Source organism: Castor canadensis, chromosome 6 (assembly GCF_047511655.1).
Source record: "Castor canadensis chromosome 6, mCasCan1.hap1v2, whole genome shotgun sequence".
Lineage (NCBI taxonomy): Eukaryota > Metazoa > Chordata > Mammalia > Rodentia > Castoridae > Castor > Castor canadensis.
The window spans coordinates 85,593,502-85,618,421 of record NC_133391.1 but is presented as its reverse complement, the minus strand read 5'-3'; the positions used below and the strand labels follow the sequence as shown (position 1 = coordinate 85,618,421).

At 34.5% G+C, this 24,920-nt stretch overlaps 1 protein-coding gene across 2 annotated transcripts in view; it reads right to left on the bottom strand.

Moving 5' to 3' along the window:
- Fbxl17 (F-box and leucine rich repeat protein 17) overlaps positions 1-24,920 on the bottom strand; it is a 481,585-nt gene that overhangs the window by 360,206 nt on the left and 96,459 nt on the right. For both annotated transcript variants that reach the window (XM_020175035.2, XM_020175052.2), the window contains one exon: positions 2,997-3,104. In XM_020175035.2, coding sequence (XP_020030624.2) covers positions 2,997-3,104 — 108 coding nt within the window. The remainder of the gene's footprint in view (positions 1-2,996; positions 3,105-24,920) is intronic.

The window sequence follows — 24,920 nt, the reverse complement described above, 5'->3', positions numbered from 1 at the left end:
TCAATTCTCTGTACGTGCGTAATCATTTTTTAAAAATAATATACTATGATGGTAATAAGGGAAACACAACTCTATGGAGCATTTATGTATTTATAAATACTTTGTGAATGTATTAGTAATCAGTAAAACACTATCAGAAAGCAACTATTTTAAACCAAAAAGCTTTAGTTGTATTAAAGTTGTAGGACTTGGAAGCCTGAGTCCTACTCTAGGGTTCCAAGGGATACAAAAATTAAAATAGGTTAAATTGCCTCTGTTTAATTTGCCACCTTGCCTCTATTTAAATACAGAAAATTAAGCAATACCACAAACCAGTGCTCTCATGAAAGCAAAGACACTGTGGAAGAAAGATACATTCCTCAAAACCTTGTGGCCTAGCTTTAGTATGAGCCCAGCAGATTCCAACTGACACCCTAAACTAGCAACTTTTCCATGCACTCTTCAGAAGAACCTTCCCAGAAATTTGAGCTTTCCATTGACTATAGCTGTTATTTTGTCACAGAAAATAATTCTATCTTTTAAGTAGCAGTGTACTATAATTTTTGGCCATCTCAAAATGTTCAGAGAAGCACTAACTCTAATCTAATAAGTCTTGTTTTATCTTTAATGAGTATAATTTTGAGTGATCATAAAAATCCCACATATGGTCATTACAACACTTGTTTTTCACAATCTGTTCATCCAACGGCATTTCTACTCTACATTATAAACATCATTAGATAGAACTGGAAAAGCATTCATCTACTAAGATGTTCAGGCCCAGGTCATAGGAAACAAGTAAAAAATTATGGTTGCATATGGTCTTGGTTACACTAAGATGTTCTGATAGAGCAATAATTGAGAAAAATAGCCTTATCCTCTCTTTTAGCTCTAGGCTCTGATTCTCAAAATACAATTAAATCTAATCAGTCATTTAAGACCTCAGGCTCTCTTTCAGATACACTGGACTAAAACAGTGATTTCATTTGTTTTAAATCAAAGTTTACATTGATTTTCTAGCAATTTAGTCAGTGTAGAGTCTATTTTAATAATAATAGTGAACATTTACTTACACTTACTGTGTTCTCAATACATTAAGCACCTGATATATACTACCTTATTTAATATTCTAAAAAATAACTTTCTCGGTTTAATAAGAGGCAGAACTGAGAATCAAACTCAAGCTGTATCTCTCTACCATAGTCCTATGTAACTCATAAACATTTGTTCTTTTATCTGAAAGAAAAGAATGACATTATTTCTTACTAAACTGTAAGCATAAAGAGACCTAAAAAGATCAAGCCCAAAGAGAGCTGGTTTGTTTCAGCCCTGTGCAGTGAACATGGCAGTTTTCTAATTGTTATGAAATGATGGAAGGCCAAAGGAAAAGGTTGCTTGGCTATTATGTAAAAAGGCAAGACTTAACATACATTCTCCTAAGAACTATATGATGGAGTTAAAAGCTATGTGGTAAAACATAAGTATATTTTATAGTAGCCAGTTTTTCCATTACATGGATGTTAAGAATTAGCTCTTAGGATCACAGTCCAGGCCAATCTGGGCATAAATGTGGACCATATTTGAAAAATCACTAAGGCAAAAAGGAATGGGGACCTCACTTCATGGTACAGCACCTGCTTAGTGAGAGCAAGGTCCTAAGTTCAAATTCCAGTAACCCCCCCCCAAAAAAATTAGCTTCTAATTATCTGTCTTAGACTCTGGAAAGCAGGAGAGGTGAGACACCAGTGAGTAACTGCAAAGAAACTAACATTTTCATCATTGTTAAAATATGATACTTTGTGTATTTGGTGTATAAGTAAATTCTCTGAGTTGTTAAGTAAACTTCTGATCTACATTCACCTATCTTCCCACCTTATATATTTAGCTTAATCATATGCATTAAACATGTTCACTTTTTTTTTTAATTTTATTATTCATATGTGCATACAAGGCTTGGGTCATTTCTCCCCCCTGCCCCCACTCCCTCCCTTACCACCCACTCAGCCCCCTCCCTCTCCCCCCACCCCCTCAATACCCAGCAGAAACTATTTTGCCCTTATTTCTAATTTTGTTGTAGAGAGAGTATAAGCAATAATAGGAAGGAACAAGGGTTTTTGTTGGTTGAGATAAGGATAGCTATACAGGGAGTTGACTCACATTAATTTCCTGTGCATGTGTGTTACCTTCTAGGTTAATTCTTTTTGATCTAACCTTTTCTCTAGTTCCTGGTTCCCTTTTCCTATTGGCCTCAGTTGCTTTTAAGGTATCTGCTTTAGTTTCTCTGCATTAAGGGCAACAAATGCTAGCTAGTTTTTTAGGTGTCTTACCTATCCTCACCCCTCCCTTGTGTGCTCTCGCTTTTATCATGTGCTCAAAGTCCAATCCCCTTGTTGTGTTTGCCCTTGATCTAACATGTTCACTTATCAAGCCAAATGCTAATAGGACCAAGTGGTATGTCAGCAGTTAAAATTCAATATATCTTCTAAGTATAATGCATTAACTTAACATGTAAGTGATTTTTTCACATACATCAGTTTCTTTAATGCATATATTTCATAACTATAAGCAAAAGGCAAAAAAGTAAGTTTCTATTCTAAATTAGTGCTGCATTTCAGAAAGTTTACCATTGTGTTTTTAAACTGGTTTTAACTTTATCAAACACTAGTAAACTTCATAATGGCCTGACTAGTCCTCATTCAAGTATATTTAATAATGCTACAAAGCCAGGCACAGTGGCACATGTATGAAACCTTGCCACTCAGCAGCCTAAGGAAGGAGAATCACTAAACTCCTAAGTTTAAGACCATCCTGAGTAACACAGTAAGAACCTGTCTCAAAAACAAAACAAAACAAACAAAACCAATGTTACAGGCCATCACCTGAATGAGCCTCAAAAACATAAAGAAGATCTGGGAGCATGGCTCAAGTGGTAGAGTGTCTGCCTAACAAGAGCAAGGTCCTGAGTTCAAATCCTAGTACCACCAAAAAATACATATATATATAGTCATGGTACCTACCTTGGTTAGATGAATAACTCCTTTAGAAGTGACGGAACAACCCATGAAGCCAACATATTGAAGTTCAGGACAATGTTCAGCAAATGCTTTTACTGACTGGTCTGTCACCTACAGAAGAGATATCAAGAAAGTTATCCAAGGTGATATTACAGCAAACTCAATGATTTGGCGCCTACAAATTACCTCAGCTTCATCTTTTATCATTACTATTTGCCTTTCCATTGGATCATTTGAAGCAGAATTCAAACATGCTGCAATATCTTCTGTGTTTGAAAAAAATCCACTCTTGACCCAACCTCCCCTATTTTTATCCCATGTTTTTACATTTTGATAAGAAAAACCTCAAACAGATGTTGACATTAGCAATCTCCACTTCTTCCTCTATCTCTTCCACATTCTCTCTCTCCTCACGTTTTTATTGACATTTAATTCACATACCTAAAATTCACCCTTTCAAAGGGTGCAGTTGAGTGGTTTGTAACATACTCACAAAGTTGCACAGTGTCACCAATACCACCATGGGGTGGTAAACATGGTGGTAAATGCCATGCCCATTAGCAATCATTCCTATATCCCTCTCTACCCCTAATCCCTGCCAACATTCTGTCTCTGTAGATTTGCCTTTTCTGGATACTATCAATGAAATTATACAATTTGAATGATTCAGACTTTTTGTGTCTGGCTCCTTTTAGTTAGCATAATGCTTTCAAGGCTCATCTGTGATGCAGGTATCAGTATTTTGTTCCTTTTTATTTATTGCTGAGTAATAGTTCATTGTATGGACATACCACATTATTATACAATGACGTATGCTCTCCCAAAATATGTATTTTGAGGTCCCTACCTCTACTATCTCAGAATGTGACCTTATTTGGAAATAGGGCTATTGTAGAAGTAAATAGTTAAGTTATGATTAAGTCACACTACATTAGGTTGGTCCTCCAATCCAATATGACAGGTATCCTTATAAAAGGGGGAAAATGGAGCACAAATACACACACAGATAGATTACCACAGGTAGAATATCACTGGATTTATGCTATTACAAGCAAGGGATGACAAAAATTGTAAAAAATGTCCCAGAAACTAAGACATAGTGTGGAATAGACCCTTTCCTATGACTTTCAGAAAAAACATGGCCTTGCCAACACATTAATCAAGCCACCAGAACTATGAGACAATAAATTTCTCATGCTTAAGCTACTTGGTATGTAAGCTACTTTATTACAGCAGCCCTATTAAACCAATACATACATCTTTGACTCTCATTCACATAGGGCTTTTGTCCCTATTTTCCAGCCACCCTTCAAAATAATAGTTAATTCAGATTCTAAACCCAGCCTTTCAGCAGCATCTGACACAACTGATGAATTTTCTTGAAGTAATTCATATACTTGTTTCTGGGGCACCATACTATCCTAGATCTCCTTCTTCCTTGCTAGTGGCTTTATTGAGCCCACCTCCCATCTCAATTCTCAGTTCGTTTCTCTTTTCAGTCTTATTTCACAGCTTAGGTGATAGAATCTAATCTCATGACACTAACCATTATATATTAATGGCTCTTAAGTTCCCATCTTCAAACTTTATATTCAGCTAAGTCAGGAGGATGCCAAACTGGACTACATAGCTTGACCCTGTCTCAAAGGAAAAAAAAAAGGCGATATTCAACTGCCTATGTACTTCCTTTAGATGTGTTTAGGCATCTCAAACTTAATGTGTCCAAGAAGAAATCTTTACATCCAAACAAACCTGCTTTCCCTCAGGGCTCCCCATTCCAATGAACAGCATTGTTATTCACCCAGGAATTCAAGGCAAAACTTTTAAATTTAAAGTGCAATCTCGTATATCAGCAAATGTTATTACTTCTGCCAAATATATTCTAAATGTTGCTGCTTCTCACCCCTGCCAGCACTACTCTCTTAGTCTATTGCTTATCATCTCCTCCTGAGTGGTACTGTTGATTCTATTTGTATTCCTCTTCTGTACATTCTTTACACAGAAATCACAGGATCTAACTGATACCACTCTCCTTTTCAAAATTATACTTTGATTTGTTTTTGATTTTTTTTTTGCAAGGTAGTAGGTAGAGTTCTGCTGAGGATAACAGGCAGTGAGTAAAGGAGGAAAGTACACTCCCAAGGAAGGAGAGAGCGGGCTCTAAGCAAAATGGCTTAAGTGCAGTACCTATAGCTCAAGAACCTTAAAATTATAGCTTCTTGTCACACTTACAACCCAAATTCCTTACCATAGTTCATCAATGTTCTTGATAGTTTTGATTCCAATAGACCTCAATTTCCTTCATTCTCCTAGTACCTCCATTTCTTTCATTTACTCCACTTAAAGTGGCTTAAAGACTTCCTAAAGCATGCCACACCTGTCTCTTTCTCAGTCTTTGTATTTACTCTTTCCCTTGCCCCAGATAGTCACATGACTCCTTCACTCCTGTCTCTGCTTCACTGCCACCTCCTGAGATTCCTGGTGACCACTCCAGAGCTAAAACACCACCAAATAACTCCCCTAGTCATTCTGTCTCTTGCCATGCTTTGTTTTCTTCATAACACCTATTGCTACCTGATTACATGACATACTTACTCACTTATTAGTTTGTTGTCTGTATTCCCATATCAGAAGAATGAATCTTCTCCCCTCCACTAGAGTAATCAACCTTTCTAGTTTGGTTTGGATGGTTTCAGTTTTAGCAGCAAAAGTTCCATTACATAGGAAAGCCCTCAGTCCAGGCAAACTGAGACAGGTGAGCATCCTAACCAGGATGGTCATCATCCAGTCCCAGTTGTATATACCATTAGCATATAGAACAATCTGTGGCAGTTGGTACAAAGAAACTGAACATTTAAATAATGAATGTTTTATTCTTTCTCTCTTTCTATATACTCCATAATAGCTTTTACATCTACTTCCTTTTATCTACTTATATACCAAAAGTATATTTGTGTTATTTTTTAATGTATTGATTTTTTAAAATAATACTATATTAGTAGCTCTGTTTCCACTGATGTAGTTGGTGTTACAGAATCTCTTTTTTTTTGATAAAGGGAGGAGGGAACATTTTTATAACAATAGATCCTAACTTTGATGTATGTTATGGTTAATTTTATACATCAACTTGGTAACATATGCCACAGGGTGCCCAGACATTTGGTTAAACATTATTCTGGATGTGTCTGTGAGAATCTTCTGGATATAATTTAACAACTGAGTCAATAGACTGAGAAAAGCAGATTGCCCTCCTCAATGTGGATGGGCCTCATCCATCCATTGAATGCCTGAGAAGAACAAAAATTCAGAGTAGGGAGAATTTGTGCTCTGTCTTCTTGTCTTCCAGTTAGAAAAGGGTCTTCTCCTGCCTTCACACTCAGACTTGGACTGGCGCTATACCATCGGCTCTCTTCAGTCTCCAAATGGCCAACTGCAGATCTTGGGTCTTCTCAGTCTCTATAATCATGTAAGTCAATTCCCTATAATAATCTCTTGATAGAAAACAGATAATCTCCTAATGGTTTTGTTTCTCTGGAGAACACTGATGAATATAATGTTGTACTGTAATTCTCTGAGGAGTTTATAAAAAAACTCAGAGCTAACAGAGATAGGGCCCAAGGATCTGTATTTTTTAACAAGGCCCCAAGTGACTCTTAGTCATTTAAAAGCTGGAGGCCCCAGTGCTGCTATCAGTACACTGATAGCAGTTGGTATTTCTAACCAGACCTGCTTTGCATGAAAGGCAGAATTAAATTTTTTTGTCTTCCTCATTTCCAAAAAATTTCCATGTATGAAATTATCTTTTTGTAATTGTTAAAAGTCTCTTCATGGTTTCACAAAGATATAACTTACAAGTGAAGGTCCAAACACCCTCGATCATAAGTTTAATATGCTTAACATTCACTGTCCTCAATCAAAATGAAATCAACAAGTTAAGCATTTCTGTTAATTTTTCAAGAGATGCAGCGACTTGCATCTCTTTTGCATTAGCTTTAGTATGGGTGACTCTTTATTCTGTTTCCTCTTTATACTGAATAGATATTAGAAAACAGAAATATGTGAATAGCATTAATTCTAAAACAATCCCAAGAACATTTTCTTAAAATAATAAAACCAACAGCAGCCATCATAAGTCTGGTAAAAGATTCATTCTGTCCTCAAAAGTAAAATATGCTTAAGCGTATTAAGATTAAGGGTGCCCCTGGTAAATTAAAAAATGGGCTTTCCTGACAATTAGCTTTCTAAGGACATTATGTTAACAAAGAATATTTAAGGTAATAAAATCACTGGAAACTTCAATGAAACTCAAACTCTTATTAAAAACAAAAAAAGATTAACAGAGGTTAAGTGTGTGGTCAATTGGTTAAATATCCTGTTCAACCTCAGTTTAACATCAAGTCTTTCCTATATCTATCTTCAAAGGGGAAAGGAAGAGGAACACAGATAAGGATTGGAAAACTCAGGTCCAAGGGGCCAGGGCTTTCAGGAGGAGAAAAGGGATATTAAAATTTCTTGGGCAGGCCGAATGGCTCAAGTGGTAGAGCACTTGCTAGCCAGCAAGAGACCTTGAGTTCAAACCCCAGTACCACCACCAAAAAAAAAATCTGTTGGTAGATCTTTTTTTTTAGCTCAAGCAATAAGAATAAGACAAATCAGAGGAGAATCCACATTGGCAGACCCTGGAAAAGAAAGCCCAGAGTGAGACCTTAGGTATAGAAACATGTTGGGCAGGCTCAGGTATATTTTAAAAGACTAATAGAAGGGACTTTGCGTGGCAACCAGCTCCATTCCAAAGAACAGAAGATCAGTTACAGATTCAGGCAGAAGGTCTAACATAAATACAAGTATAGATTTCAGGACGCAAGTACTGGTGGGTCTCAGCTTCTCTGGGACTCTGGAGTTTCACAGCCTACTTTTAAATCCCAGATGGACTACTTATCACCCCCCACTGTGTGATTTTGAAAAGTCATTTCACTTGTCAATACTTGGTTCCTTCTTCAAAGAAAATAAGAGTACCTACAGGGTAAAATGGGGCAAAATAAGAGAATGAATGAAAAGTTTTTGAACAGTACATGTCATCCCTCTCCTGGACATCTTCAATAGCCTATGTGCTGGACCCCCTTCCACCACTCTTGGCTCCGTCAATCTATTCTCCACCCATCAAGACAGAAAGATCTTTCAAAAAGTACAATTCGGATATTCAAAATCAGTTCCCCAAATCAGCTATTCAAAATCTTCCAATATGCCAACTACTTTTGGAATAGAAAACAAATTCCTTCTATTACCTACAAAGCCCAGCATAATTTGAATCCTATCACTTATACCTCATTTCTTTTTTAAAAATATTTTTGTTAGTGTATCTTGATTGTACAAAAGGGCTTCATTGTGATATTTCCTTACACACAAATAATTCAATCATATTCAACCCCATCACCTCTCCTTTTACCCTCCCCACTCTCACTGGTTCCTCCCTCCCAAATATTTCCCCTTTACAACCATGTCATGTCTTAAAAGAAAATTTAGGATTCAATTCACATATGAAAGAGAACATGTGATATTTGTCTTTCTCAGTATGCTTAACATGATGAACTCTACTTCTATCCATCTTCCAGCAAATGATAATTTCATATTGGCTCCATTTCTTTATGGCTCCATTATGTGTCTATACTACATTTTGTTATCCATTCATTCACTGATGGGTACCTAGGTTGACTTCATAGCATGGCTATTGTGAATAGTGCTGTAGTAAACATGGGTGTACAGGTACCTTTATTGTATGGTGACTTAGGTCTAAGACCAAGGTAGTATAGCAGGATCATATGTAGTTCCATTTTTAGTTTTTTGAGGAATCTTCACACTGATTTCCATAGTACATAAATTTATATTCCCACCAACAGTATATAAGAGTTCCTTTTTCTCCACATCCTCACAAACATTTGTTGCTGTTTCCTTGAAGAAAGCCATTTTGACTGGGTTGAAGTGGAATTTCAAAGCTGTTTTGATTGGCATTATGATGAAGTATATTCAACATTTCTCTTTTTTTTTCCAGTTTTCTGTTCAGGCCTTTATTGGGCAAATAGTTAGAAATAACTGTCCCTTTGGAAAAACTAGTACATGGGAAATTTCAAATCTATAAATTGGATAATTTTAAAAGCACTTTGCCAGAAGATTGATCTTGTGAATTTTTATTTAATCTTTTTATTATTGTTGTTGTTGTTGTACTGAGGGTTCATTGTGACATTTACTAAAGTTCTTATAATGTATCATAGCTGAATTCACTCCCTCCAATATTCTCCTTTATGCCTCCTCACCCCATTCCTGAAACAGTATGAACAGGTCTCATTTTTCCATTTTCATCCATGAACACATAATATTTTCACCATATTCACCCTCCTATACCCTTTCCATATATCCTCTCCCCTCCTACTGGTGATAATCCCCAGACAGGACCTGTTTTACCTTCCTGTTCTCCACTTTTGAAAAAACATATTTAGAATCCAGCACCTGGTCTGGCATGGCTCAGGGTGGGCAAAATACTGGCCTGGAGTGAGCTGGATGAAGGAAGCAGGTGGGGATCAGATATGAGGGTCTTGGTTTTTTTTTTGTTTTTTTTTTTTGGTTTTTCTTTGGTAGAGTCTATAAGATCATTTAAGTATAGGACCATATCATCTAAAAATAGAAATAATTTGACTTCTTTCTTCCACTTCATTTCATGTAATTACTTCTACTTCTTTTCTTCTGTGAAGACCTATGTAGCTATACCATTCACAAATATCCTCAGTGCTTTGTAACAGGGCCTCAAGCAAAACAGGAGCTCCAAGAAAATAAATGAATAAGTGAAGGAAGTACTGTTGTGATATATTACAATGACTTGTTGGCTCAATACTGAAAAAAATGTATTTTTAATCCCAAGAAAAACTAAACTGTTGATCTTATTGCTTTCAAGTGGCACACAGAAACAATGGGTCAGAATGAGATAAATATGTTCATAAAACTAAGAACAGGATTGCAACAATAGGACTTTGATTCTTCCCTGACATGTGTGGAATGAACTGGAAAACTAATATGGGAAAGTTAGGAAACCAGCTAAAATAGTTTAGTTGTCTGAATAGCTCCTCTACCACGTAGTAGGTGGTAGCCAAAGAGAACAATTGTTAACATTTCAAAAGGTTATGGTTTAAGAAAGTACAAGAGATTTTATCCCAATCCTAAACAGCTAATTACAGTACAATGACTCAGAATTATCTTTAAAATTTTTTTTAAATGTTATATTCATAGTAGGCCTAATGAAGGTCTTATTTTGCTCAGGGCTGCTCCATCTCATGAATCCCTTCAATTCAATAACCACCTGAGTACCTTGTACATGCATGACACCTCATATTAAGTGAGGATCCTGTATGAAAATGAGGTACAGTCCCCAGCTCCAAGAACAGAGACTATAGGGTAGATGTGAACAAGACTAGCTCCCAAAACTACCAGTGAGATCCATGGGGATACTTTATTTGATACATCTCATCCCAGTTCAGTTCAGTTTCCCAAGGCCTATAGAATAGATTGAAACCAAGTTTGAACAGATAGCCAGATTATGGAGGACTTAAAGCCAGGCAGCATGGTTGTGAATTGATATTAAGGGACTCTAAATAATATGGGAGATATGTGGGCATAATGTACTATGAAGTCCCCTTAAGTTCCAGCATACTGCAGGACTTGATGGAGCCTTTATTAAAGGCTCTGAGGGAACAGTGATAAAGAGAAAATTATACTTCTAAGTCCAGCTGATATACACAGGACTAGCTGGTGGAATACCTGGCTCAGAGAGGCTGGCCAGGAAGCTATGGCCATAGCAAGGTCCATGCCTCACAGCACAAGGCAACTTCATTAGGTCTGGCCACATGCCAATATGGTAAACACCCATATCCAACAATCTACAAAAAGTACATTAGGTACTGCAATGGAGATTATAATCCAGCAAGAGGAGCACATGTCAAACAAACATATATTTCAAATAAACATATTTCAAGAGTGATCACTGTGCTAATATAATCATTTGCAGAACTCAATGAATTATTAATTTCTACATATGCATAATTATGCAGTTGATGTAGAAAAGAGCCAATATATCACTGAAAATTATACTCAATTATATTTTCACAAACATTTTAAATATCAATTGAATGACTGATAACCTTTCAGTATAATAAATGCTTTTACATATTGTGAGAAAACAAAAATAATTTAATCTATATTTATTAATACAAATTTAAATTGACACTATATGATTATTTAACCAAGCAAGTTGCAATTATAACACAGTGAAATTTAACCCTTTATCTTTTTGTTATGACAAATTTTAAAAATACAAAAGTAGACAAAAATTATAAAAAAAAAATCTTCATTTATCAAACTTTTAGCTTCAATAATTATTAGTAATAGGCATTGCTATTTCATGTACCAGCTTCATCCAGATCAAATTTATCTGTAAATATTTCCATATATGTCTAAAAAAATAATGCTTTTTCAAATCAAAGTAATTCAACAAAAATACTTATGTGAGATAATATGAACTATGTATAGTTTTTTTAATAGACAATCCAATATAATGACCTAAAGAGTTCATTAAAAATTTACCACAATTTTACATAAACTGACCCTTTGTCAACAAGGTCACTGAAATTCATAACAAATCATTTAAAAAAAATTTAAAATTCCATTAGTGTCCAATAAAAATTTGATAATTTGATTGCTTACTTGACCTTCACTATTTTTTCTCATTCTATCTTGCTTAATTGTTAGTCTTTGTATGGAAAAGTCAGAATGGCTGATAAAAAGAGGTTAAGTTCTGCATTAAAATATTATGAAAGTGAAAGACACTGGTCCAAAACAAATGACATTGATAACTGTTCCTAGTAAAAGATCTGTAAATTAGGTATGACTTAAACACTTTCCTTCAGTTTTCTAAGTTTCCTTGACTAATATTGTTTTAGTTTACTGAAATTCAGCTTTTGTATAATGGAAATGAAACAGAATGATTAGTCTATTCTTGGTCTGCTTGTTCTTCAATTCATGAAAGGGACAATCTAAAAAGCAGTTAACTAGCATAACAACCATAGGTGTACATAACAATAATATTTACAAAGTACTTCCTTGCTGACACATACATTCATACATTCGCCCAATGAGATAAACAGGCAGGTGCAATTTCCAATTTACATGAAGGAATAGAGAAGTCAAAGTAAGCTGTCCAGGAGGGTAAAAGAGGTCTTTTTTGGGGGTGGGTATTAGTAGAAGGGAGGAAAAAGTGAATGAGTGTGAATACGGCTGGATGTATTTTATATAAATATATGAAAACAGAACAATGAAACCTGTTGATATTCTTCTAAGGAAGGGATGGGGAAGAGGAATAACCATGGAGGGGATAAATCTAACTAAGATATATTATAAGAACATATGGAAGTGTCACAATGTATCCGCCTGTACAACTATTACCTGCTAATTAAAAATTTACAAAGCAAGCTGCCCAAAGTTACACATGAGCCAAATAATTGTTGCGAAAACATGCATAATTCTTTGTTGGCATCATAGGGTAATTTTTTAATTATCTGAGAGTAAAGGATCCCTCTTCCATTCTGTCAAACTTTATTTCATTTCTAAATAAAATCTGTAAGTTAACGGATATGGTTAGCTTGAGAATTCATCTCAAAAACTAAAAAAGAGAAATTTACAGGACTATGATTGAAGGCTAAATTAAATCTACCATGCAGATCACTTACCAAAATTTGATTGTGTGGATGTATCATGTGTTATGTAGGAAAAAAATAGAAGTGATATATACAACCTGAATTCTGAATCATCCAACTTTGAATGATATTACATCCTAAAGAATTAAAAGAACTTAAGTCCTAGAAGAATAACACACAAAGAACAGTGAAAGATCTCTGAAAAGGAGCTAGTTATTATTTCAAAACGGATGTTAAATTCATAAAGCAAAGGGAAACCCATCCATGATAATGGCACTTTATTTAGACTTCCAAACTGTCTATGGTTCTTTCCTTATGTAACTTTGCATTCTCAGCTTTCCTTTCCTGACCTCTGCCTGAACACCTTTTCCTCTCCATGCCTTTTGTTGTCCTCTCCCTCTTCCTATATTTCCATCTATCACCTTATTGCCTTTTTCTGATTCTTTCCTTTTCCTCATGTTTCTTCCAAATCCTTTTTGCCCACTGTCACACCCTTCCTTAACTGACTGGCTGTAATGTGGAATGAAAGCAGCTTAAATATAATTATTATATAATCAGTGATATTAACATTTTATTTATCTCAAAGAGAAATTAAGATTTATGACTATATGAAATCACTGGAATCAGAGTTCCTGGGTTGCAATCCAGGTCCACCTCTTATTAATTGTGTGACTTTAAGGAAGTTATTTTTATCTGAAAAATGTGAAAATGAGACATAAACCTAAGGGGGTCCTTTTTTGTTGGTGGTGCTGTGGTTTGAACTCAGGGCTTCACACTTGCTAGGCAGGCACTCTAATACTTGAGCCACTCCACTAGACCTCCTAAGGAGGTTTTTGTGAGCACTCCAAAAAACACACACATGTAGAGGACATACTATATAAAGTGCTCAATGAAGGTTAGCCACTATTCAATATATATACAACTCCTTTTCCTTCCTTGGAGATAAAAATTTAAAAATCATTGTACAAGCTAACTTATTCTTATTATTATACTTGAAAGACTATAACTCAATATTTAATGAAAACCTCCTTTATGATATGTATCATCCACCCTCACCTAAGCCAATAAAAATAGAAATGACAACAATAGAGTTTATTCTATATTTGTCCACCAGGCTAAAGTTATATAATAATGGGAAGGGGGAGTATAGTTAAACAAAACTTCCATTTACAGAACTATCAATAACAAATTTAACCATATATAACAAGTTGACTTGTACTTAGCAATATATTTAAAATTATAAATAATAAAAAGAAGCAATTCAAAGAATTGTTTTGTTAAAGTGTATTGATTCCACTTTTAATGTTCTACCTTTACAACTTATTTTAACCTAATAGCATTTGGGTGTAGCAGTGTATTCTGTTATTGTTCAAGTCTTTGGAAAGCACAACAAAGTGTACCACCCAAAATTAGGCTTGCAATGGTCTTAAATGTACAAGGTCTTGGATAATAAGTAGAATAGCAAAGTTTCTTATTTGTGAAGGGAATACATAAAGCAGGTTCCAAAAAAGTGTTTAATTCATATGTAAGTAAACAAATAATTTAAATGTGTAGTATTTCATAAGAAAGAACTTACCCAGGCCCGGAAAGATGACGACTAGCAAGCAAACAGAAAATGCACAGAAGCAAAACTACAACCTTCAAAAAAGTCATCTGTGTTTGTGAAAATATTTCAGATTAGCCTTTAATATTTTAGCAGGCAAAAATGCTTCCCATGATGAATAAAATCTACCCAAGATATAAATCCCTAATAATCTATGTTTTAATCATAAATGAAAGGCAATAATCACTTGTGCAAAAAAGAATACAAACACTCTGGTGTATGAATATAGAACATTTCTTACATATTCATGTTAACATTCTTTAAACAGAAAAACCTATCATCAAAAAACAAAATCTAAAATTAGGTTATACATTTTTCATCATGTCAGACAAACACATGCACAGCTCACAGTTCTTTCTTACATTTCAAGTAGCTCATAAAAATCCTACCTCCTTTGTATGATATATTTGATATATTGTAAGAACTTTTATAAATACCACAATGTACCCCAGCACAAAAAAATTCTACCTCCCTTAAATAAAGTTCCCACAGTAACTTGAAGAAAGATGAGTACACCATTTACACTAACACAATCCACCTGACATATACTTTCACCCTTCACAAAGGAAGCCATGCTAGTAAAAGAAAAGCAACGAAGGAATTTTGTCCACATTGGCAGAGAAAAGCAGAGTTATACTAATTTTTCATTTTTAAAATTGGAAGCAGAGCTCATGTTGTACAGTGTCATGACATACTCATCTCACCAAGTAGATGTATTTTGGGTATTTCCATGAGAAGACTCTATTGAAGGCCAAGTTAGCACATATCAGTAGCACAAGGCCCCACAGAGAGTAGGTCCCCAATAAACATTTATCAAATACATGAAGGAATGATATCAATCAATCAATCCAGAAAGCAGGCAATGTAGAAAAACCACATCACTGAAAACAAATGCAAATCAGATGCAAATCAGAATTTCTATTGTTAAGAAACAGTATGTGAGTACCTACTTGCCAAGCACTGTGCTAGTTAATGATCATTTACATTGATTTAGACAACAGTGTAAAATTCTTAAAGATTTTTATAATTTTACCCTAGAAGAGGACTTTAGGGACTTCTATGGAGCAGGCTAAGGAAAAAAAATTGCAGACCAGGGGGCTCACAGCAACACTATTTATAATAATGAAAAATGTGAAAACTTTTGAACGTACTAAAATAGAATAATAGGTAAATGCTAACACATACTTTTGACAGACTACATGTGGCCACAAAAGATCATATTTTTCCCTTTAAAAAGCTGCTTTATTGATTTCAGTGGCAAATTTATAAAAAGTTAACATGTCATGATCTATTCAAAATTATAATTTACACTGACATGATATGACAATTATGTTTGTGCAGTTCACAATGCACACCAAAAAATATTCCAGGGGTTCTCTAAGTTTCAAGATTAAAAAGCACAATGCTCTGGTTAACAATTACAAACAGGAACTTTCCAAAACTGTAAACAGACATGCTTCACAGTTCCCTTCTCTCTCATTTGATTATAAAATGTCAATCATTTCACTAAAAAATTATACTTATTAAAAATATTTAACGAAGTAGGAAAATACAATGTAATTGTAAAAACAGGATATAAAATCATTAGGGGTATAAACATGATTCCATTCAGATGTATAAACATCTTTTTTTCTAAAAACAAACTGAGATGATAAAATATTAAGTATCTGTTCATAGTGGGATAAGGTATGAATTTAATTTTCATTCAGCTTTTATTTTCCAAAGTTCTATATTAATATTTTTGTACTCTTATAGTCACAGAACACAAATACTAAAAAAGAGAAAGCAGAAAACACAATTTTTATCCTCTTGCTTTTTACTCCCTTATTTTAGACTAAATCATTTTCATAAAAGTTTGGAAAATTTAAGAAATAAAGTGTAAATTTTCTTAGAAGTTGAAAAGAGATTAGAAAATAATTTAACCAAGTATTAAAAGGTACTTTCAGTAATCATGAAAATGAGAAGCTTAGTTGAAGGACACAATCCAGGTATTAGTAAAACCAATTGCTTCAGCAAGAGGGTGATCACATTTGCATTGCACAGCTTCTCACCTGGGCTGAGTCTGAAAACAATATAAATCAAATATACCTGAGTTGATTTGCACTGGACAATGAAATAAGGTCACATATGCTCTTTAATAACCTAATTAGAGAGTTAGGATTCCCTATTAGCCTGACTGTTAGAAATCAGCATCTCCAAATTTTAAGCTGCCTGAAGTGGTGCCTCCTTCCTCCTCAAATATCCATCTGTTAGTTACTGTCCCCACAAGCTGTGGACTTGCTCTGGCCTCTGTTGTGTCCATGTCTGTAAAAGCAGAGTCACTCAATGGACTGTAAGACCTCTTCTGTCCCTCATGACAGTGTACCATCTGGGTGTGACCTCACAGCCTCTAGTCCTCAGAGCTCTGGAGCATTATGCAAGTGAACCTAAGGGTCTCCTCCTCAACTCTGTGCCAAATGTCATCACCTGAACCCCCAAAGACTATCTGTTGGGACCTACCATCTCACAAGGCATATTTGTGTCTCACATACAGTTTCTTCAATTTCTGGACTTTTCCCTCCAATCATAGGAATTAAAACTCAATGCAAGAGATTAAACACAAGGGTTGAGTGAGAAAGAGATTCTATACAACTTGCACCTTTCCCCCCAACACACACACACCCCACTCATGCGCACATACCTCCCTCCTGTTCATGTTTTCAAAACTGTAGTTGCCAGCTTGTGAAACTACTGGGAGGTGGTGGGAAAAAGGGGATATTGGGACCCCAGACCTTTCCTGTACCTTTTTTTTTTTTTTTGGTGGAACTGGGGTTTGAACTCAGGGCCTACACCTTGAGCCACCCTTTTTTTTAATGGGTTTTTTTCAAGATAGGGTCTCAAGAACTATTTTCCCAGGCTGGCTTTGAATTGTGAACCTCCTGATCTCTGCCTCCCGAGTAGCAAGGATTACAGGCGTGAGCAAACCAGCACCCAGCTGCTTTTTTTTCCCTTGCTTCCCTGCCACCATGAGATGAACAGCTTCCTCCATTAGGTGTTCCCATTGTGATAAACTGCCTTGCCACAGGCCCAAAAACAATAGGGCCAAAAAACAATCAATCAAAACCTCCAAACCTGTGAGCCAAACTAAACCTTTTTCTTCTTAAGTTGATTATCTTGGATATTTTGTTACATTAACAGAAAGCTGACTAACACCATGCAGAAAAAGAAATATGCTGACAACAGTGTCTATTAACTTCAGCTGGTTAATACCTGGGTCTGGAGTCACAAGGACTGGACTTGAATCACTCATTTCACCACCTACCAGGTACATCCTTAAATGCTCAAGATCCCAATAATCTCATCATAAACAGAACTATACATTAGGACAGAGAACTAACTCCTCTTTTTTATCCATTTGTTCTCTTTCCTATTTCTTTCCATTTCTCAGCCAGCAAACAGGCATGCTACTCATCCCTTGGCCTAGAGACCTGTGCAACTCATCTAACTTGCACTACTATGATTAGGTAGTAATCATTAACTGCTACAGCTTTAAGAAAAGAGAATCTTGGTCTCTTCTCTGCTAGGGTGGGTAGAAGAGAAGCCACAAATGCATCTGATTGGTAAAAGACTTTTGCATGTGAGTTTTAGCCATGGCAGAAACAAATGATGATTTTTACTTATGAGCTGGACAAACATAACTAAATACATTGCTTTATTCTGTGCCAGCCTGTTAATTTGAGCTAATCAGTATGATAAACAGCATCATGCACATTTTATGATAAACTAGAATTTGACATTTAATTTATTCAAATAGTGATGCTTGTTGCTGCAACTTACAGTGTAACAGAAACAAAAGGGAGTTTTTGCCCACCTGAATTCAGGAATGTTATCTACTTTGTTTGGCCTCAGTTCATATTCCAGTGTCCCAAGCAAGATACCACATGATGTACTGCAGAGCTGGGAACAAGATATATGACACTTCACCTTCTAAAACATGCTATTAGAGGTCTCCTGTTCTCATTTACATATATTCTTATACTAACAAAATATGAATGTGAAGAAAGTCCCACTGGGGGTCACTACATTAGGGCAGAGAAACAGCTCCTCTTTCCTATTATTTAAAAGTAAACAACAGTGATTGAAGAGATTGTAAAAATAAGAGGAGTTGACAATTCTCTTCCTACATCAAGAAAACATATTGGTGGCATGCAGGCAAAAAGTGACCTTATTATTTTTTAAGAACTGTTTCATATCGAAGAACCCATACAAATTTCTTCAAAGGTTTTTAAAAGGCTTAAAAGCCAGGAAATTTAGATGTTTCAGTACCATTAATGCTAACCTTGGCACTGCAACTGCTACCAATCAATTTTTTTTCCTTTTAGAAAGAATGCATAATTTTGATGAATACTATCGCAAATTACACACTAAAAACACAATTTTTCATATGAATGGGGCCAATGTCTTTTGGCACACTTGTCACCACACAAAATAACTGCTAATCTTTAAATACAGTTATTAACAACTTCAGAAAATCATTCTAAAGACCAATTCTCCTTTTTAAGGCCAATTATTACCACAGTTAATGACCAATTGGCTTTAGCCATTACTGTCCTGACCTTTACATCATGTTTTAAACTAACAAGATAATAAATAATGACTCATTTTGAAGGGTGTTTTTCAGTGACTATCTGTGCTCACTACAAACGTAATTGTTTTTGTGTTTATATAATCATTCAGTCAATTGCTGATGTGTACTTGTTTTCTTGTTGCAGCTAGTGGTGTTTTATCATTAAAACAGAAATAAGGGTGGAGGGTGAAGAAACAGAAAATCTGACATAAGTTCTATTGGCATTAAAACTGTATATCAGTAAAACATGTATTGGGTTAGAAGAAAGAAAAAGTACTAAAAGGTACAAAATTAAAAGTAAAAGCCATCACTCCTTCACTTTCATTCCCCAAAGGCACTCACTATTTTAAGTTTCTTGCAATTACTTACAAAAAACAAAAAATATTCAATGCAGATGCTTTTGTATAGTATGAGTGTTTATTTTTTATTTTGATTTTATACTAACAATATCTTACAATATCTAGGCCTTTCCACATTAGATGCACAAACCTATGTCATTTACTTAATAGCTGCATAGTATTCTATCAAGTGAAAATACAAATTTATTTTTATCTCATATTGATGGATATCTAAATCATCCTCTGCTTTCATTGTTGAAATGTTTTGTTTTGATATTACAAACAATCTTTCCATGAACACACTAGTACATATATTTTTGCACAAGTTAACTCTAATAAACCTCTGAGGTCTGATTCTTTGGTTAAAGGATCCAGGCCTCTTTACTTTGATTTTGATATGCTACGTTCCAGAAAGACTGTGCAGATTGAGACCACCACTGAAGAGTGTTTTTTTCTCTACACACAATCGATCATTTTGCCAACTCACAGGTAAAAAGAAATCTCAACAATATTTTCATATGGAGTGCTTTCACTATTAATAAGTGTGTAAAACTTTCATGTGTTTATTCAGAGTTTTGTACTATTATGATTTTGTTTTTTTAGTTAGGTAGAGCAGAAAAATCAAGACTAGTCCCTTTAGTTTGGGGCCTGACACATAACAGCTACTTAGTGTATGATCTCTCTATTGGTTGAATCAAACAATAGTTTACTAGAAATTTTCCTACAGACAGAATTTATTATTCTGACACAATCTAAATGTCTGGTTTTCAAAATTCCTGAAACTGAGATAAGAGAAGCTGGCAATATTACAGAACAACATAGAAGACATACAACATAAACACAACATGTAGTTGCTTTCCTGTAACTAGTAATCACAGACAATATTCTACCCTATTATATATAACACACATTTTTCCACATTACATAAAGTTTTGTAAAATTAAATAATATTCAATCAATCCTATGTAATTTGTGTTTCACAGATTTTTGTTCTTTCTATGAAGACTGTATTTTTTACATTCTCTACAATTTGCTTTCATCTTTTTGTTCAACATTATGTGGCTGAGATGTAGACATATTTATTGATACACATAGGTCATTCCATTAATTTTAATCACTTCCAATTCTTTAATACAAAGTAATTTATCAATTCTCTTATTGGTGTTTAATTTATTACAAAATGCAATAAGTATTCTTGCATATGTCTTTTTGAATGTGTGTACAATAGCCTCTATAAAATATATATTGAAGTGTACTGAGATTTGAAAGTGTTGAGTCTTAAAGAAGCTCCTGCACAAGTACTGGAGAAAATACAAAGAAAACGTTTCCACTATTGTAAGAACACAAACTGTCCTAAGCACTGTGGAGAGCAATTTGGCAATTTTCTTCTTCTGCAACTATGAACTTAAGATTCTTCTTTCCACTCTTGTCATTTTATAACTAGGAGATTTTTATCGTATTGAGTATAAAACTATCTAAGTTGTAGAGTTTCCAGACCAAGTAAGCTACAATATGAATTATACTAATATACGACTGAAGAACGATGTCTAATAGGGTTAAAAAGGCAACAGAAATATAAAATCAAATCAGTAATGTGTCTGTGAAAACATACTATGTTGATTAAAAAGAAATTCTGAAAAAACAGAATTCTGAAAGACCATTATGTGCAAATTGCTTCTAAAATATCTCTAATAAGTAAAATTAATAAAACTAAGTAAAAGCATGGTAATATGTTTGGTGTGGGACACAACAGTTAATTCTTATCTGAAAGCTGGCAATACACATATGCCTGGGAATTTAATACCATTTAAGCATATTCTACTACATATAGAAAAATACATGAAACACATAGAAGACTGTGTTTGGCTTTGGTATGTGGGTAAAACTTCACAGAAATAACCCTGTTCCCAAAGACAGTTTTATAGATATAGAGTTTCTCTGACAGTAGCCAGGAAAACATTATTTCCCCTCCACACAGCTGGTTAACAGGTATTGCAACTGCTGTTAATGCCCTAACTACAAATTCCTCAAATTCTCACCATGCATAGCAAATCTGGACCACCATATGGATGAATCCATTATGCCTTTACTCTTAAAAAAGGAATAAACTGATATGAAGATCTGAGGCTCTCCAAAAGGTCCCTGGATCTCCTAAAGGATTCACTTAGAATCTATATCAATGATCTAAGACATTCCAAAGAACTACAGTCATAGAACAGCTCAGCAAGTAAAAAGCAGGTCACCATATCCATAAAGCATTCTCAAAAAGAAAAAAATTCAAAATTTTATTGCATGATTAAAGCTAATATAGAAGAGCAAAGCTTTCCCATGCTGGCATATTAAATTTCCCTTTAAAAACCAGTCAGAGAAATAATAGAGAGGACATTTTATTCTAGGAGGAAAAGTAAGGTTTTCATTGTTTCATTATTTTTTAAATCTTCATTTCTGTGCCTCAGCAGATTTTCTGCAATAGTAATTCTAGTACTTATGTACATGGGGCTTTTTTAAGACTGTCTCCAAACAATTCATACCTGTTTAATGTTTTACCTTAAACTTCCATTCATATTTTTACATTTATAATAGCATAAAATACCACCTCAAAGTCCTTTGGGTTACAGAAGTACTATTTTATCATTTAATGATTGTTTCAAAGTCATATGACTAGTCAATATAATTCATAAAATTCCACTTCCTTCTTGTTTCTTATTACAAGAAAAAAATGAATAAAGTACCTCTGTTCCTACCACAAGCAGCCCTTCCTACTCAGCCCATACTCCTTGGCTCTAACATACAGTATTAACCATTACAGATAATTTCATCAAGAAATAATTTAAGAACTATCTAGCCAAATATAGTACTGCATCATCAGTAATTAAAAATTTGTAAAGAAACATCCACATAAAAGTAATACTAGATGTGAAATCACCGTTTCACATAGTATAGTTATCCTTATATATGTAAATTCATATTTTGAACTCATGGAAATAAGGCATGAATTTACAGAATGTAGAGCTTCAAATTTAAAGAAATTTAAAGATCCATTATGTTGAAATTTACTGGTAAATGAGATAGATAAAATACCTTTTAACATGTGTAAGCTGTGTTTCAAGGAAAGAAAGAATGACAAAGATTTTTTTTAATTATTATATTCAAACAATTTCCCCCAGTTGGATCTGACTGGGCTAAATAATATATTCTCTGGTATTTTAGAGAAGACAAGACAGCAATTAGTAATTTCTAGAATTCTCTACCTATACTATTCTCCCCTAACTCGATACCCACCTAGAGAGAAAACTCTATCCCCATTTTTTCCTTTTCCCTACTGTTTAAGTCACCAATGTGACTATTTGTTGATCTGGTAAGAATATGAAATCTTCATGAGGACATACTATGTACATTACTTATTCCCAAGGGATGAACGGAACACTGATCTAAAATGGAAATTATAAGCTCTTATTTCCCAACCAGCTCTCTTAACTCTGTAATGTTAAAGAGTAACAAATTCCTTTTTAATTGTATTCCAAAGAAACTACAATGTTAGTTGTTAGAAGTAATATATAATAATTTACAAGAAGCCATAATTTCATAAAATGTATTTCCCCCAGATAGGTGAGTAAATGGTAATGATAAAGAAAAAAAGACAAAGGAAGCCCTACGCTCTGCTTTCTCCAACAGTGCTGTCAGAGACACTGCATTCTGCCTTTCAGAAAACATGGTCAATGTTTAAATTAATCCTCCTATCCTCCTCCTTAGTGAATACTGCATCGTGGTCTGTTGCAATATGAAACTATGCAATCTATACACTAAATTTGTTGCTTTGCACACAAATCTATTAAGTTAGAAGTATTTAGTGTGGCTTTAGTGAGTGTACCAAGGATTCATACAAATTAATGGGAAAAAGTGTTAAGTATTATCTCCATCAAAGAGATCATTTAATCAATCTTTTATAAAGTGAATATACATAGCATAATACATATTTATGGCTCATTTTCTGACATATTGAAATACATTTTCTCCAAATCCTGGACAACATTAAGGCAGAATATAATCATGGCACAATATAATTATTCTAAAAATAGAAGTGACTGGAGTCTTAACATGCAGTGTATTTTATTTTATATACACATCACAAAATGGATTTTAACTTTTTCATTTTGTTGTTCTTATTTTTTATCATATTTTATAAAATCACAAATCCAGAAACTGATATGATTTTTGCTGTTTGTTCTTTGACACCTACATGTCTGTGGATTAGAAGATAAATTTATAAATGAGTTTATGAATAGGTTTCAGGCATTTGTTTTTAAAGCAATACAGTAAATCATTTTTAATTCATTAGCCATAGGTTTTTCTGGTTTGTGAGAATTTAACAGAACTTTGTTAAAAGTTTAAGCTCACCCAGAAGTCCTCCGGGCTTGTATCCACACAGAGACCAACCTGGTCCAAGATGTGATCTAATTCAATCTCCCAGAGTACAACAGAGGCAAGATATTATTTATGGCATGAGACATTAGTTTATTTCCACACATTAAGTTTATTTCCACATATTTCATTGCTTTAAACTAGTTCAGAATCAGATAACTGGGGATCTTAAAATCCAAAATAAGCTAAATTCTTCTAAGTTTTTTATAAGAAAACTGAGCTTTACACATATTACTACAAATGCATTCCAACTTTATCCGGTTTCTGGGGAGAATCGGAAATAATACAGGTTGAGGAACCCTTACCCAAAATGCTTGGGACTAGGAGTGCTTCAGATTTCAAAGTGTTTTACACTTAGGAATATTTGCATAGATTTTACTGGTGAAGTATTCTTAATTCAAATATCTAATATCTGATATGCTCCAAAATCCAACATTTAAAAATTTCAAATGTTAGAGCATTTTGGATTTTGGATTTGGAGATTAAGGATGTTTAATCTATACCTAAAACACAGAGCTAGTGTTGTGGTGGAGTAAGAAATTATGAAAAAGTGCTTAGCAAAAAGCCAGCCTCCTTGTAAGCATGTACAAATGTTAGCCTAAACCTTGGAATACTGGCTTTTGTGTTGATTCCGAAATTAGCCTACATTTTACCCTCATGTAAGCCACTTAATCCCACTTTCTCAGCTGTAAAATTATACTCCAGGGTTCAACCCTCCCAGATATAAAAGTCTCTGACTCAAAGAACTGGTTTAGAAGGAAAGATGAGGAGGCTGATTCCCATCCCATATAAATATTACATAGGACCTTTTAGCATCTTCACCTCTGTCCATTGTAGGTACTCAAAAAAAAATTTGCTGACAAAGAACCATTTATTCAGACATAAGAGGAAAATCAGAATTAAAAACAGAGCTACTGAGGAAGAGGTTCTGTTCCTACCTATTGAATTTCTCTAACTGGGCAAGTGCCTTATCTTGGTCACCAAAGAAAATGCTGAGCAGCGCAAACAATAAGAAAAGGGTCAAAATCACCGACTAGGAACAGCTTAAGATATAGAATGAAGCCAATTTCATAAATCATAAGCAAGACCAAGATCTTTGGAAATCTGAGTTGTACTACTAACCAAAGGCCTGAAGCAAAGCTCAGTCAAAAAAGCTCAGAAAAGCCTGCTCTCCTGGCAGGTACTACATGCTAACTTACATTTAGGGTATTTGCATATATC